This window comes from Leptodactylus fuscus, chromosome 11 (assembly GCF_031893055.1).
Source record: "Leptodactylus fuscus isolate aLepFus1 chromosome 11, aLepFus1.hap2, whole genome shotgun sequence".
NCBI lineage: Eukaryota > Metazoa > Chordata > Amphibia > Anura > Leptodactylidae > Leptodactylus > Leptodactylus fuscus.
In genome coordinates, this window is record NC_134275.1 from 68202594 (window position 1) to 68217186 (window position 14593).

The following is a 14593-nucleotide window of genomic DNA, read 5'->3' on the forward strand; positions in this document are numbered from 1 at the left end:
TCACAGTTAGCACACTGACCGATTCTTTTCTATGAGCCCGTACACACGACCGTGATTTTCAGGGTACGGGACGACAGCCTGAGCCAAATCAGAGAGGACAGGTCTTATTCCTGTCCTACTTTGCTGCCTGCGCTTCCACGGCTTCTATGCATTTCATGAAAGGAGCCGCAGAAGTACGGGCAGCACATGGGGGCATCCGGGTGTCTTCCCCCACCCCCCTATGGTTGTCTACAACCGGCCTTACAAGTAGATTAGAATAACCTAAATGCCGGGTGTCTTGTCAAAAGATCATCAAACTTCTCGCAGTCCAATATTGACCCCCTCGCAAAGTTTGTCAGTTGGCCAGAATGATATATTATCAAGAGCTCCACTACCCAAAAGCAGCCTCTGTTAACCTTTTTCCAGGGTACCGATGGAAGCACTTTCATGTTCGCACCTGAGACATTACTAAATGTGACATTACTATCTGGGTGCATTGTGTGTATTTTTTCAGTGTATGAAGACAGTTGAACCTGAGTGTAGATCATGCTGGAGTGTAAAAGCGGTAGCCATGTTTAGGGAAGGTTTGCAGAACTACAGATCACATCATTGTCCACCATCAAGCAGTCGGTAGTTGTTGTAGTTGCAGAACAGCTGGGTAGACACTTGTCTGCGTGAATTACAGGAAATCACTGGAGGAGAAAATGGATGTTAACCTTTCTGTTTAGCGCTGCAGCAGGCAGAAATAAGACACAATAAAATCTCTATTTCTGTCACAGTCCATTACAGCAAAGTGTAGAACATGGCACCCCACAGAAAATCTCATCTAAGGAGCTGTGCCAGGAGAAGGCCAGATGTACAGATGGGGAATTGTCAGCAATGTAGTTTTACTTTTCTTAGCAAGAAACTGACCGGGTACTTGGTGATGGGATAAGTCATTGTCCTAAATAAAATGTGGACGTTGGTTATCCGTACAGTCTGTACAAGGAGTAGATGTCATCATAGGTTTACAGGCAAAGATTTCCCCCAAATTAGAGACGTCTGATATATCTGCAGTATATGAGCTATAGCATTTTACTGTATATTACAGGGTCCGTACACTTGTGCAATCATTTTTATTGCTCCCCTGAAACAACCTTGTAAATAATCTTTAAGAGGACCTTTCACCACCTCCACCAACTCTTCCAATATTTCCATCGTTCCTCTAATTCAAGCCTTTTGGAATTTTTTCTCTGGCCCCCACCATTGCCAAGCAATCATTTTTGTTTCAGCACCCAATATGCTAATTAGGCACTCTACTGTCAGGTGGGTGGTCCCAGGCGGTCTGCACTAAATGCATGTCAGTAAAAAGTAGGTGATAGGTGGCAGAATCTGCATACGTATGGTTTGGGCATACTTAGCTACCGGTATCCGTATGTCGTTTTCTTTTGCACGGACACAAAGTCGGACAGAACTTTGTGTCCATCCAAAAAAAACCTGTTCCTCCATGGAGAGGCCGCATACGGACACAGGTGGTTTGCTTTAAAAACCCATACAAATGAATAGGTTTTAAAACTGACCGCCGGCAAGCCTTCTGGACAGAGAGAAGACGCTAGTGTGAACGCCCCTTAATAAGATCTGTTCCCTTCTCCACTTACTAAGCCATTCTGGTTCTTGTTATCATCAATCAGTTCGCTTGTTTACATTAGATTTGTCTCTGTATTCAACTTCACACACAGAGCTGTATGGAGAAGGGAGTGTGTGAGTAGGAGGCTAATTTATTTCCTCGTTCTGTGCTCAGGTAGCCTCTTATCTACAACCTAGCATTGTTAACAGAGCAAAGAGGAGCAGCGATTATTTGAGTGTCTTTTATAGCAGCCTCATCCTACCCCTCCCCTCTTCATAGACTAATATGTAGAAAGTAACTCTGCTTGTAAAATGGAGAAGGAAACAGGTTTCTTTAATAAGATATATTACAAAATTTCTTATTCACTTTTACTATTTGATTATGAAAAGTAGATTATAACTGGAGGTACGCTGGGGCAGTCATGAATGTCCCCCTGACTTTATATTTGGGGCGGTCTCCATGAAGCAATGAGACCGAGAGGCAAAGCCCTTCACACTGACAATACAGTGATATGGGTAGCTGGCATTTACGGTACCAATATCTCTGCAACAGTGGAGGCTATGCTTGAAAGTAAATGTGGAACAAACCGGGTGTAATAACAGCTTTGCTATATGCTATATAACAGGGATGTCAGCAAAACCAAGTTGTACGAATCCCTTTCTTAACTTGTCTCAGATAGGGCCATTGCGGTGGACATTTACTGCATAAAGCGCTATTCCTAGTAGTGATTTCCTCCTTCTCCGCATTCAGATAACATGACTTAATTCTTTAGCCCGTATCCACTGCTTTGCTTCTTCATGGTTTCCTGGCAATCCCTTCTGCCAGGTCCTGGCTTCCTCTACCAATTCACTGCTCATATGGGTGACAAGTATAAAGATTGGCATGGTGTATACGTCTTATTATTGGTGATTTGGAGCGGCTGCTGGATTCTACACTGAGAGGAAGGATTCCATAAATGTGTGTTGGCTCAGCTCGTACAGTGAGATTTTCATCCCGCGGGCTCCTCACTTGGAATTCAGTATGTGGGTGTCTGTTGTGGTTGTAAACATATTATAACAGTCCTAAATAGCTGTGATAATCCTATTAATATCTGCTGATTAGAAGGCAAAAACACAAGAAGCTTAATGATATCTATAGAGGACATCAGCGCTGTAGGAAAGTGATCCAAGTGTCACCTTGTGCTATGAGCACGTATATAGTGGTTGTTGCTTCAATGTTTCACCTTTCTATCTATTGAGAAAGATGTATTTATAAGGCTTATAGTAACTTTCTGGAAACCCACAATCCCCACATATGGAACGTGCTTGAGAACTTTTACTTTAGGTCCCCTAAATATCCGTAGGCAAATCTGTCACCTGCGATCCTAGCCTTCTACTGTCACTACCTGATCTCTTTCCATATAGTGACTGTATCAGCTCTGCTTCCTTCTCCAAGCAGGAACTAACAGCATTAATCTGTGGTTCCCAACTAGTAGCATGGGAGTCGCATGTGGCTCACGGCCCCCATATTAGAGACTCGCTGTGGAAAACCATGGCGAGTCCAAATATGTTTAAGTGAATGTGACCCTTGACCACCGGTCAGAGATGAACAAAGCTCACAGTGGACCGAGGACTGGGTACCCAAGGAATAAATTAAAGCACCAGTCTGGTTCCCCTAAATAATAACCTGTCTCTGTCTGTAGTGCAGAAATATACTGACCATATCCTTCATATGGCGAACAACTATCTTCTCCCTACTTACTCAAAAACATCCTTGCTAAGGTCAGCGACTATACAGATTTCTTGCTGCAGGGAGAGAATAAGTAGGTGCTAGTCGCTTCTCTCGAGTGGAATAAATATCCTTGACCGCAGCCATTGGGGACATATGGGCTGTCCCTGGACACATTCCATTGAAAAAAAATTTATGTTCTCTAATTCGTGTGCCCATATCCCTACTCTTTCTTATTACCGTCTATCTTGTATTGAAAAAAAAAGTTATTGTATTGCTTAAATTTTTGGGACTTGCTATTTTGTTACCTCTTAACACCAGCAATATTTTAGCTTTTCTGTGATTTGCAGGGGAGTACAGGGGCTGCAGCAATGCCTTTAAAGGGGTTGTGCAGGACTTCAAAACTGTGGCTGCTTTCTTCTTCGCAGGAAGTGATATCATGTCCTTTAATCACATGACCATGTAGTAGCTTATTCATTTTAATGCGATGGAGATGCCGCAATGCAAGTGACCAATGGACATGGTGTCACTTCCTTAGAAGAAAAAAGCCGCCATGTTTTTGAAGTCCTGGTGAGAGGGATTTGGATGTAACCTAATTTCAGGCAGTTGCTCATAATGTAATTCCCATATACACAATGGCTTGGTAAGTGATGTACCTTTGAGAATTTATCATGAGCACAGAGATTTAGTAGCCCTGGTTCTTGCAGTATACAGTATGTTTCTATAGTAATTTATTACATGGTTAATATTTGTAAAATTCTGTGTTTTCTAATATACTTTATTATTGTATTTTAGCATCTGCACAAGATGACTTCAGTCTGGAAGACGCTTTCGATGATATCCCAACTCAGAAGCGTAAGTGTTTATTTCGTAGTCTTAAAAATGTAGCATGTACATTGGAATCGAAATGAGGAATATGTCATTGTTTTTAGCCATAATGGTATTGTGCCTGGAACACAAGGATAATTGATACCTGGTTCCAATATACTGTATATACCTGGTACCAAACAGGGTTGAGGGGATATCGTCACTCCATAGGGAGAGAACCACCATTTAGGTGTGTGGAGTCTAAATAAGCCATGAGCGCTCCACTGTGCAAAGGAACATGGGAAGAATATGCAAATCTGACTTCCATGATGTAATTAGGATGTCAGTGCCTCAAGTATGCACACCAATAGAGGGCGCTGACTGAGAATGTGCAAGTCTATCTTCTATCATGTAATTAGGAAGACAGAGTCTCAGTCAAGACATCCAATAGAGGGCGTTCCCTTTAACATCATGCCGACCTTCTCAGAGACCTTTGTTTGCAATGATGTTGGGATTTTATCTGGATTGTATCTGGTAATTACATCAAGGAAGTCAGATTTGCATATTCTTCCCATGGTACCAAACAGACAAACAAAACAATTAATGGCACCTACTACTCCTGAAGCAGAGACTGTGGCCGAGCGGTGAAGCAGAGAAGCGGACGTCTCCCTGCTTCACCATTGCATTCAAATAATGAGTTAAAACCAGGACATTCCTCTTGCCGACAGCAACAGCAGGACTGAACCTGGAATCCAGGACTGTCCCACTGAAACTGGGATGGTTAGGAGGTATGTCTACCAACAGGAAATGTGGTCTGTGGTTCAGCCATTCATGATTGGAGATCTTTCATTTTAACAAATATACAATCCTATTAATATTATAAAGGTGAAAGTTTGTGGGTTTGTGTGTTTGGCTGTGATTGAGGAACAAACTCACAAACATCCAAACAGCTGAATGGATTTTGGGGAAATTTCACACACACACACACACACACACACACACACACACACACACACACACTTGCCAGGAAAAGGTAGTAGGCTACTTAAAATGTGGGTCACTCACCCCAAATCGCCACTGTGACCCTCCAAAGACACCTCCGGGCTCGTCTGTAGAACCTGGCATTCTGCCAGCGCTGGTCTGTCCACTCACCTCCTATTGGTGCATGGCAGGCTGTGGGCGGGCTATAGAGGCAGGGCTGCGGCACCATAGGTTGGGGGATGAATGTGGGCGTGCCGATTGAGCAGGGACACAGTGAGGAAGATGGCGGCAGCCCACATCGTCCCGGGGGGGGGGGGGGGGGTCCCCAGGGATCAACCACATTCCCCAGCTTCATGTCTCCCTCCTACATCAGCCCCAGTGTAGTAGCACTTACCTTGGCCATGCTCCCTCGCCGCCGCTCTCTCGCTCGCTCAGTCCACATAGTTCGTGCGCTGCTGCCTGTATGTGTTCTGTAAGCAGCAGCGCGCGGCCTGGCATCATAGCAACCTGACGCCGGGGCCTCGCTAGGACACACACAGGCAGCAGCGAGCGGAGAAAGCAGCGGCGACGGAGAGTGGCCAAGGTAAGTGCTAATACACTGGGGCCGATGTAGGAGGGGGACATGATGCTGGGGGCAGAGATGGGGGACATGAAACTGGGGCCAGAGATGGGGGGTGGGGGGGAGACAAGAAACTGCGGAGACAAAAAATTGGGGGACAGAGATGGGGGAACAAGAAACTGGGGGCAGAGATGGGGGGACAAGAAACTGGGGGCAGAGATGGGGGGACAAGAAACTGGCGGCAGAAATGGGGGACAAGAAACTGGGGACGAAGAGATGAGGGGGACAAGAAACTGGGGGCAGAGATGGGGGACAAGGAACTGGCGGCAGAGACGGGGGGACAACACATCTAAGCAGTTAAACGCCACCGCCAACCCGCAGACGAAGTCACGGGTAGCTGCTAGTAATATAATAGGAGGCATACTGTTTTCACACTCCTGTAAAGGTATGTTCACACAAAAGATGTATGCTGTGGATTTTCCGATGAAGAAATTGCAGGACGATAATCTACATCATTTTACTGTGCAGGCAAAATGGATGAGTTTTATGCAAACTTCATACACTCACCGGCCACTTTATTAGGTACACCATGCTAGTAACGGGTTGGACCCCCTTTTGCCTTCAGAACTGCCTCAATTCTTCGTGGCATAGATTCAACAAGGTGCTGGAAGTATTCCTCAGAGATTTTGGTCCATATTGACATGATGGCATCACACAGTTGCCGCAGATTTGTCGGCTGCACATCCATGATGCGAATCTCCCGTTCCACCACATCCCAAAGATGCTCTATTGGATTGAGATCTGGTGACTGTGGAGGCCATTGGAGTACAGTGAACTCATTGTCATGTTCAAGAAACCAGTCTGAGATGATTCCAGCTTTATGACATGGCGCATTATCCTGCTGAAAGTAGCCATCAGATGTTGGGTACATTGTGGTCATAAAGGGATGGACATGGTCAGCAACAATACTCAGGTAGGCTTTGGCGTTGCAACGATGCTCAATTGGTACCAAGGGGCCCAAAGAGTGCCAAGAAAATATTCCCCACACCATGACACCACCACCACCAGCCTGAACCGTTGATACAAGGCAGGATGGATCCATGCTTTCATGTTGTTGACGCCAAATTCTGACCCTACCATCCGAATGTCGCAGCAGAAATCGAGACTCATCAGACCAGGCAACGTTTTTCCAATCTTCAATTGTCCAATTTCGATGAGCTTGTGCAAATTGTAGCCTCAGTTTCCTGTTCTTAGCTGAAAGGAGTGGCACCCGGTGTGGTCTTCTGCTGCTGTAGCCCATCTGCCTCAAAGTTCGACGTACTGTGCGTTCAGAGATGCTCTTCTGGCTACCTTGGTTGTAACGGGTGGCTATTTGAGTCACTGTTGCCTTTCTATCAGCTCGAACCAGTCTGGCCATTCTCCTCTGACCTCTGGCATCAACAACGCATTTCCGCCCCCCACAGAACTGCCGCTCACTGGATGTTTTTTCTTTTTCGGACCATTCTCTGTAAACCCTAGAGATGGTTGTGCATGAAAATCCCAGTAGATCAGCAGTTTCTGAAATACTCAGACCAGCCCTTCTGGCACCAACAACCATGCCACGTTCAAAGGCACTCAAATCACCTTTCTTCCCCATACTGATGCTCGGTTTGAACTGCAGGAGATTGTCTTGACCATGTCTACATGCCTAAATGCACTGAGTTGCCGCCATGTGATTGGCTGATTAGAAATTAAGTGTTAACGAGCAGTCGGACAGGTGTACCTAATAAAGTGGCCGGTGAGTATATATGTGTAATTCTTCCTGTGGTGCGCATAGTAAATCCCGAAAGTGTGAATTATGTAACGTGTTTTTATTTTTCTTACAGCTAAACCGGCACCAAAGCCACCCAAAATTCCAACACACGGCAAAGGTAAATACATTGATTTCTACTTAAAGGATTTTTATGGCTTTATATGAACAGATCCTTAGACCGAGTTTACACTTTACTGCGGTCTTATTTTCCGTGAGTACATGGCATCTGAGCAGTTCTAGACATCATATAATATAGGATTATTCACTCTCCTTCTAAGGGGAATGGCATTTACAGCAATTCCCTGATGGGTTTCCATTTCCGGAGATATTACATTTGGGAGCTGATGTGTTTTAGAAGTTGCGGAGAGCGGCTGCTAGGACGTTACATGTGTGTTCTGTCAATGGAGAGCGGATTCTCTGCAACGCCTGGTGATATTGGTACTAACATAGGTGTTGTTGTTAATATCTGTGCTATAATAAGATACTCGTATCTGGACATGGGCAATTTGGTCACTAGCTTTACTGGTACAGATTGAGGGGTCATTCAATCATAGGGCCAGCTGCCAGCGAGTAGGGTGTCCCCTTGGCACCCATAGCTGACTGAGATCCATTCTCCTGCTGTGTCACTGTATGCTGAGCTTGAGATGGCGACCTGAACTGGAGCAAACGCCACTTCTCACTGTTATTAAAGATAAATAAGGGACACGTGAAATGCAAAAATATTTCCATTCTCCTCCTATGGATGTGTGTGCCGCATGTAACCACAGCATGTCCTGGGCTACCCCACATACAGTGATCACGCCCTCCCAGTGTCCTCCACCATATAATAAGCTCTGATCTAATAAGATGCTACAAGTGCTGCCAGTGTCAGACTGGGGTGCTAATCCATCACTTAAATTCCTACCGGGCCCCCCTATACAGCTACATACAAATATTACACTCATTCGCAAATTCCTAAAATGTCGCCAACATAAATGTATTGTTCGGTCGTCTCCTGCTGCGTAGGTCTTGCCTTTGACTATTTCTGTACAGGGTCCGGCCAGTAGTCTGCGGACAGGCTCTTACCTGGAATTAGGACCCTCTCAGTTCTGTGAGCATGAGACCTGTTCACACACAGCAGTAGGACTCAGGCAGCAGATGACGTGCTGTAAGATGCTGGTTAGGTGCCATGTAATGTGATTGAGAAGATGGGCCCCAAGGAAGAAGAATATGGGCTGTCCTGACTCTGCACCGAGATGTCATCTCTGCTGCCCATTATGTCTATAGTATATAAAAAATAAACTGGGGAGTTTCTTAAATAATCTACCCTGTGTACTATAATGGTGTATAGCCTGGTGCAGATCTGTATAAAGTACAGTGGGCAGGCTGTGCCAGGCCAAGGGCCAACCAGGGGACTTTCTGGCTCACCTATGGCCAGTCTGCGCCTGTGTGCTGCACACTTACTGCCCCATTCCTGTGCTCTGATAATGTCCCTGACAACAAGTATTCCACCACCAGGGTTATCTGTGTCCGCACCCGGAGCTGATTGCAAGATGTCAGGTGTACAGGAGGACTCAACATGTAGCAGAGCTGAGTGGGCAGGCATGTTGAGAGTTGTAGTTCTATCACAGTGGCCAGTGGTATCTGGTGTAAGGACAGATGTATAGTTAGGTGTTTATATACCTTCAGTCATACAGAGTTGCTATATCTATTATAATCAGTGCTGGGAAAATGAAGCCAAATATACAGTACATACAATGCAGATTCACTGCAGGAACCTCACGTTTTGGGGTTGTCTCATATTGGTGACTATGGAGGGTGTATTTTTGCATTGGCCTTACCTGTAGTTAGGGCTAATGGCTTACTGACACCTACTTAAATCGGCCCCACCTGCTGCTACTTTGGCCCAATATATATAATAATATGATATGATATGATATGGGGGCCAATTTTTTTTTTTTTTTCGTCCGGGAACTTTAAGTTCCCCAACAGCCCTTTGACCTGAATGTTGTATTGGATACTTGGCAAACCTAAAATCCCCTTTGTCGAGTGTCCACAGACGTTATGGTGTTTTTTTGTTTTTTTTTCATTTTTAACACCCAACATGTAAGCTTTTGGGTTGAAGGCGAACACAATAACTGCACGTAGGACTGTGTTAGAAGCGCGAAGGGTTACACTTGTGACCGGTGAATATTTTATTTGCTCCGGATCCATATGACAGTTCATACGTGTTCTGCAGTTCTCTGCAGGCTGCCAGTGATTTAGAGGTGAGCTGATCTAATATTCTACAGCATCGGCAACAGTGTGATGAGTCTGCGGATTTGCAGCACAGAGGCTACAAATGGCTTTGGATTTCATCCATATCTGCTTTCACACACGAATACTGATTTTGTTTTTCTCTCCTGCAAAATATTTCATTCTCTATAACGGTAATATAAGAGCTATGGCACCGCCCTCTAGTGGTCCAACCTGCACCTACAACTAGCAAAATACAGTGTGTACAGTCACCAAATCCCTCGACCCCCTGGTGGGTTCTGCAGCGCGTATTCCACCTGCTGCTACTAGACCTAGAAAAATGCTGAATTAAGGCTCCATGTACATGAAGGAGTTTTTCATGGCTAGCACACCGCCCCCTTGTATATCTTTCTATCTTTATGCGTGTGTGCCAGTTCCAACAATGGCTACAATGATCTATTGCTTCAGTGATAGTCGGCGGGGTTGATATACGGTTCATGGATGTATAGACTGAAATAACTGATTTTTAGAATGTGACTCTTCTATTTCTTTTCCTATCCAGATGACTTTGACTTGACCGACTTCTTCGATCCCACCCAACCACCAAGAGTGGTCCCTAAACGTCCAACCAAGAAGCCAGGTAATTCGGAAAGCGGATAGATCTTCATAGTGTGATGTATACTGGTTAATGCCTGGCTATATACACTCACCGGCCACTTTATTAGGTACACCATGCTAGTAACGGGTTGGACCCCCTTTTGCCTTCAGAACTGCCTCAATTCTTCGTGGCATAGATTCAACAAGGTGCTGGAAGCATTCCTCAGAGATTTTGGTCCATATTGACATGATGGCATCACACAGTTGCCGCAGATTTGTCGGCTGCACATCCATGATGCGAATCTCCCGTTCCACCACATCCCAAAGATGCTCTATTGGATTGAGATCTGGTGACTGTGGAGGCCATTGGAGTACAGTGAACTCATTGTCATGTTCAAGAAACCAGTCTGAGATGATTCCAGCTTTATGACATGGCATTGCATTATCCTGCTGAAAGTAGCCATCAGATGTTGGGTACATTGTGGTCATAAAGGGATGGACATGGTCAGCAACAATACTCAGGTAGGCTTTGGCGTTGCAACGATGCTCAATTGGTACCAAGGGGCCCAAAGAGTGCCAAGAAAATATTCCCCACACCATGACACCACCACCACCAGCCTGAACCGTTGATACAAGGCAGGATGGATCCATGCTTTCATGTTGTTGACGCCAAATTCTGACCCTACCATCCGAATGTCGCAGCAGAAATCGAGACTCATCAGACCAGGCAACGTTTTTCCAATCTTCAATTGTCCAATTTCGATGAGCTTGTGCAAATTGTAGCCTCAGTTTCCTGTTCTTAGCTGAAAGGAGTGGCACCCGGTGTGGTCTTCTGCTGCTGTAGCCCATCTGCCTCAAAGTTGGACGTACTGTGCGGCGTTCAGAGATGCTCTTCTGGCTACCTTGGTTGTAACGGGTGGCTATTTGAGTCACTGTTGCCTTTCTATCGGCTCGAACCAGTCTGGCCATTCTCCTCTGACCTCTGGCATCAACAACGCATTTCCGCCCACAGAACTGCCGCTCACTGGATGTTTTTTCTTTTTCGGACCATTCTCTGTAAACCCTAGAGATGGTTGTGCGTGAAAATCCCAGCAGATCAGCAGTTTCTGAAATACTCAGACCAGCCCTTCTGGCACCAACAACCATGCCACGTTCAAAGGCACTCAAATCACCTTTCTTCCCCATACTGATGCTCGGTTTGAACTGCAGGAGATTGTCTTGACCATGTCTACATGCCTAAATGCACTGAGTTGCCGCCATGTGATTGGCTGATTAGAAATTAAGTGTTAACGAGCAGTTGGACAGGTGTACCTAATAAAGTGGCCGGTGAGTGTATATAGTCAAATTCAACAGTTGGGTCTAATACAAAAGTAATTTCGAGACCAAAAATCACTGCACCGTGACCCTTGTGTAAAGCTCCAAAAGGTTGCGCCAAATGATACGTAATACGGATTAATTAACTTTTCCAAAATTGCGCCACATTCATCAAACATTTGCCACTATTTGATGAATCCTGCTCAATTTACGCACCTTTTATATTCGATAAAGTGGAAAGTGAAGTCATTTTAGGCACATTTTATTAAACCCTTTCTGTCTAATGACACGATTGGGTTGTTTTTGATCTGTTTTAACGGATGATCAAAAAACCGGACATGTAATATTTCTGTCTATTTTCACGGATCCCCCATTCAGTTTGTGTGACTATAGCCTTAGATGGGGGGAATAATTTCCACTATTTTTTACAATGTAGTACCTGCCTATATACCAGAGACTCTATGTAATCTCACTGTGTATGGAATCAGACTAAGGCCAGGTTCAGACAGGATATTTTGGACCGGAATTTGACGCAGAGGCCGCGTCAGGTTCCAGTCCAAAATACGGGTAGCTGCGACTGGATGCCGGTGCTGTGCATCAGCATCCAGTCACAGCACTCCGATCCAGATTAGGCCCAAATGAATGGGTCTAGTCGGGAGTGTCTTCAGTCTCTGAAAGCCTGTAGTAGACCTGGGACCTGTAAAAATAAATGTGTACCTATACCAGTGCTAAGATTATATGAGTAGGAGCCATTACATGCAGGTTTTAATTTGCTTTACAATTTTATGTCATTTCTAGGTGTATTTATCCCAACTAAGAAGCCTTTTAAGCCAACAAAAAAGCCAGGTACTATTTTTGTAAGCTTATCTTATAAGATAGTCTCCAGAACCATTCAGGTACGTAAAGATATGTGAGGTTTTTCTCAGTTATTCAAAAATTTGCCCATTACCTACAGTTGTTACAAAAAAAAAAAAAATAATATACCTATACTCACAAGTTCTACCGCCCCCTGCTTCCAGAAGTTCCACACTAATCTTCTATACGGCCTTTGTCCATTTTGCTGCGGCCATGACACCCCCATGTGAGTGCTGCAGCCATCCACTACCCTCAGCAGTCAGTCTCCGTTGTGTTGGTCCCCTGTTGTTCCATTTAGAAATTTGGGCGTAAAATAACAGCTGGGTGTTAGCATTCCATTGTCCATACAGTAAACAATGTCGCAATATTCAAAGACGTCCCCCCGAATGTTAATACATCTTTGTCAATTATATATTTGTCAATTTATATATATAATTGTCACAAATATCTAGTAGGAATAATAGGTAAGACCACCAATATTAGATAGGTGGGGGCAGGTCCCAGCATCCCTGCCAGTCAGCTGTTTGAAGCCGTTTTGCTTCACAGGTCCGTGACGTCACGTTTATCGGTCACATTGGCCTATTTGCAGCTCAGTCCCCCTTCAATTTATTAGGACTGAGCTGCAATACCAAGCTCTGGCACTGTATGATGTCAGGCACTGGACTGGATAGGCAGTGAAGTGCGCTGTTAGTTTTGCTGGTATGCGTCACGGTGCCAGAGATATCAGTGCTGTTAGTTTTGGCACCGATACCTCTCACCTGTCAGAAGGATGGGCCTAACAGCTCAACATCATTGCTGCTCTGTGAGGAACGCCCTTCCTGACAGTACAAGGCTATGGAAGAATACTATTGATGGAAGTTCCTAACTGCCCAGCGATGACGTTGAGCTGTAAGGCCGGCCCTTCTAACGGTGCAGGGATATCGGTACCGAAAATGAAGGTACCAATATCTCTGGCAGTGGGGTGCATATTGGCAAAGCAAGCGCACTGTCTGCTTTCTAGCGGTATATAATACCACCATATTATACCACCGTACCTACTATATTTCACAGGCCGAAATGAGACAAAAAGCATCCTGCCCCCTAGAGCTTACAATGTAAATTGCGTTCCTCACAAGGGGGAAGGTTGACCCTTCATGATGCGAATAATTCACTACCATATTGTACGCCAGGACTGATCCCAGGGCTCCTACTCATGAGGAGAGTGGAGGAAGATCAAAATGACGATTGATATAGAATTGTGACAACTTGTCATTTTTTACTGAGAGATGTGGGTCAAATACCAAAAATGGTTTCAAGGGGTAAAGGACTAGAGGAGAGCATTGCAGTCTTGATAATGTATACTGTGAATATAAGTAGTCTGTTATTTTATGATTGATATCTGCATATTACATAGCAGGTTGTATTAGGGATACATTTAAAAGGTTGTGATCTATGGATTTTGGCGATATTACATCTGACACCCTGTTTTAATGGCAAGATCCTGCAAGATTCATCCCACAGATGCAACATTGAGTATCTCTGTCCCCTTCCTTGGTTGTCATGGTATGCCCCATCCTAATCCCGGTCCACTGCCATGTTTGTGTACCTGTTAGGTTCTGCCAGAGGCAGGGTCTAATAGGATGCCTTTCAGCATTGGGCTGACCTTCATAAAACCCTGCAATAGGGAGTATTATAGAACACTATTCACACACGCTGTGACTTTCCACCTCTGAATAGCCCCAGTGGGGCGTCTCGTGCTGCAGATTCAGCCACAGAATCCATGACAAAATCCAGCAGGTCGCTTTTGTTTTTTTCAGTATCCTGTTTGAAACAATGGTAGGCAGAATCCATCTGAAAATCAGTGCCGGAGTTCGCTGTGTGAACACGCCCTTAAAGCTGTGCAGGTCTTAGACTAATCTAAGTTCACCTATGAGTTGGTTTAGTTTCCAAAAAAAAAGTACCACAATGTTTCCTGGCTCTTTGCAAACAAGCCCCACCCACCTGTCATATAAGTGTCTAACGTGGTTTAAGAAATGTGGAGTAAAGCATGAACTGCTGCAAATTGTGGCCGCGTTGTGTTGCATTTTCAGTAGTATCATACACGGTAGTAGCATACTGCATTAGTGAGACCATGAATGGGACCTTTGGAGGGTATTACGTGGGCACTGTGTATTAAACCTCCACAATGACCGATCAGGGACAT

At 44.8% G+C, this 14593-nt stretch overlaps 1 protein-coding gene across 2 annotated transcripts in view; it reads left to right on the forward strand.

Annotated features, from left to right (window-relative positions):
• CD99L2 (CD99 molecule like 2) overlaps positions 1-14593 on the forward strand; it is a 54517-nt gene that overhangs the window by 23291 nt on the left and 16633 nt on the right. For both annotated transcript variants that reach the window (XM_075260664.1, XM_075260665.1), the window contains exons 2-5: positions 4088-4147; positions 7505-7549; positions 10208-10285; positions 12355-12402. In XM_075260664.1, the coding sequence (XP_075116765.1) occupies positions 4088-4147; positions 7505-7549; positions 10208-10285; positions 12355-12402 (231 nt within the window). The remainder of the gene's footprint in view (positions 1-4087; positions 4148-7504; positions 7550-10207; positions 10286-12354; positions 12403-14593) is intronic.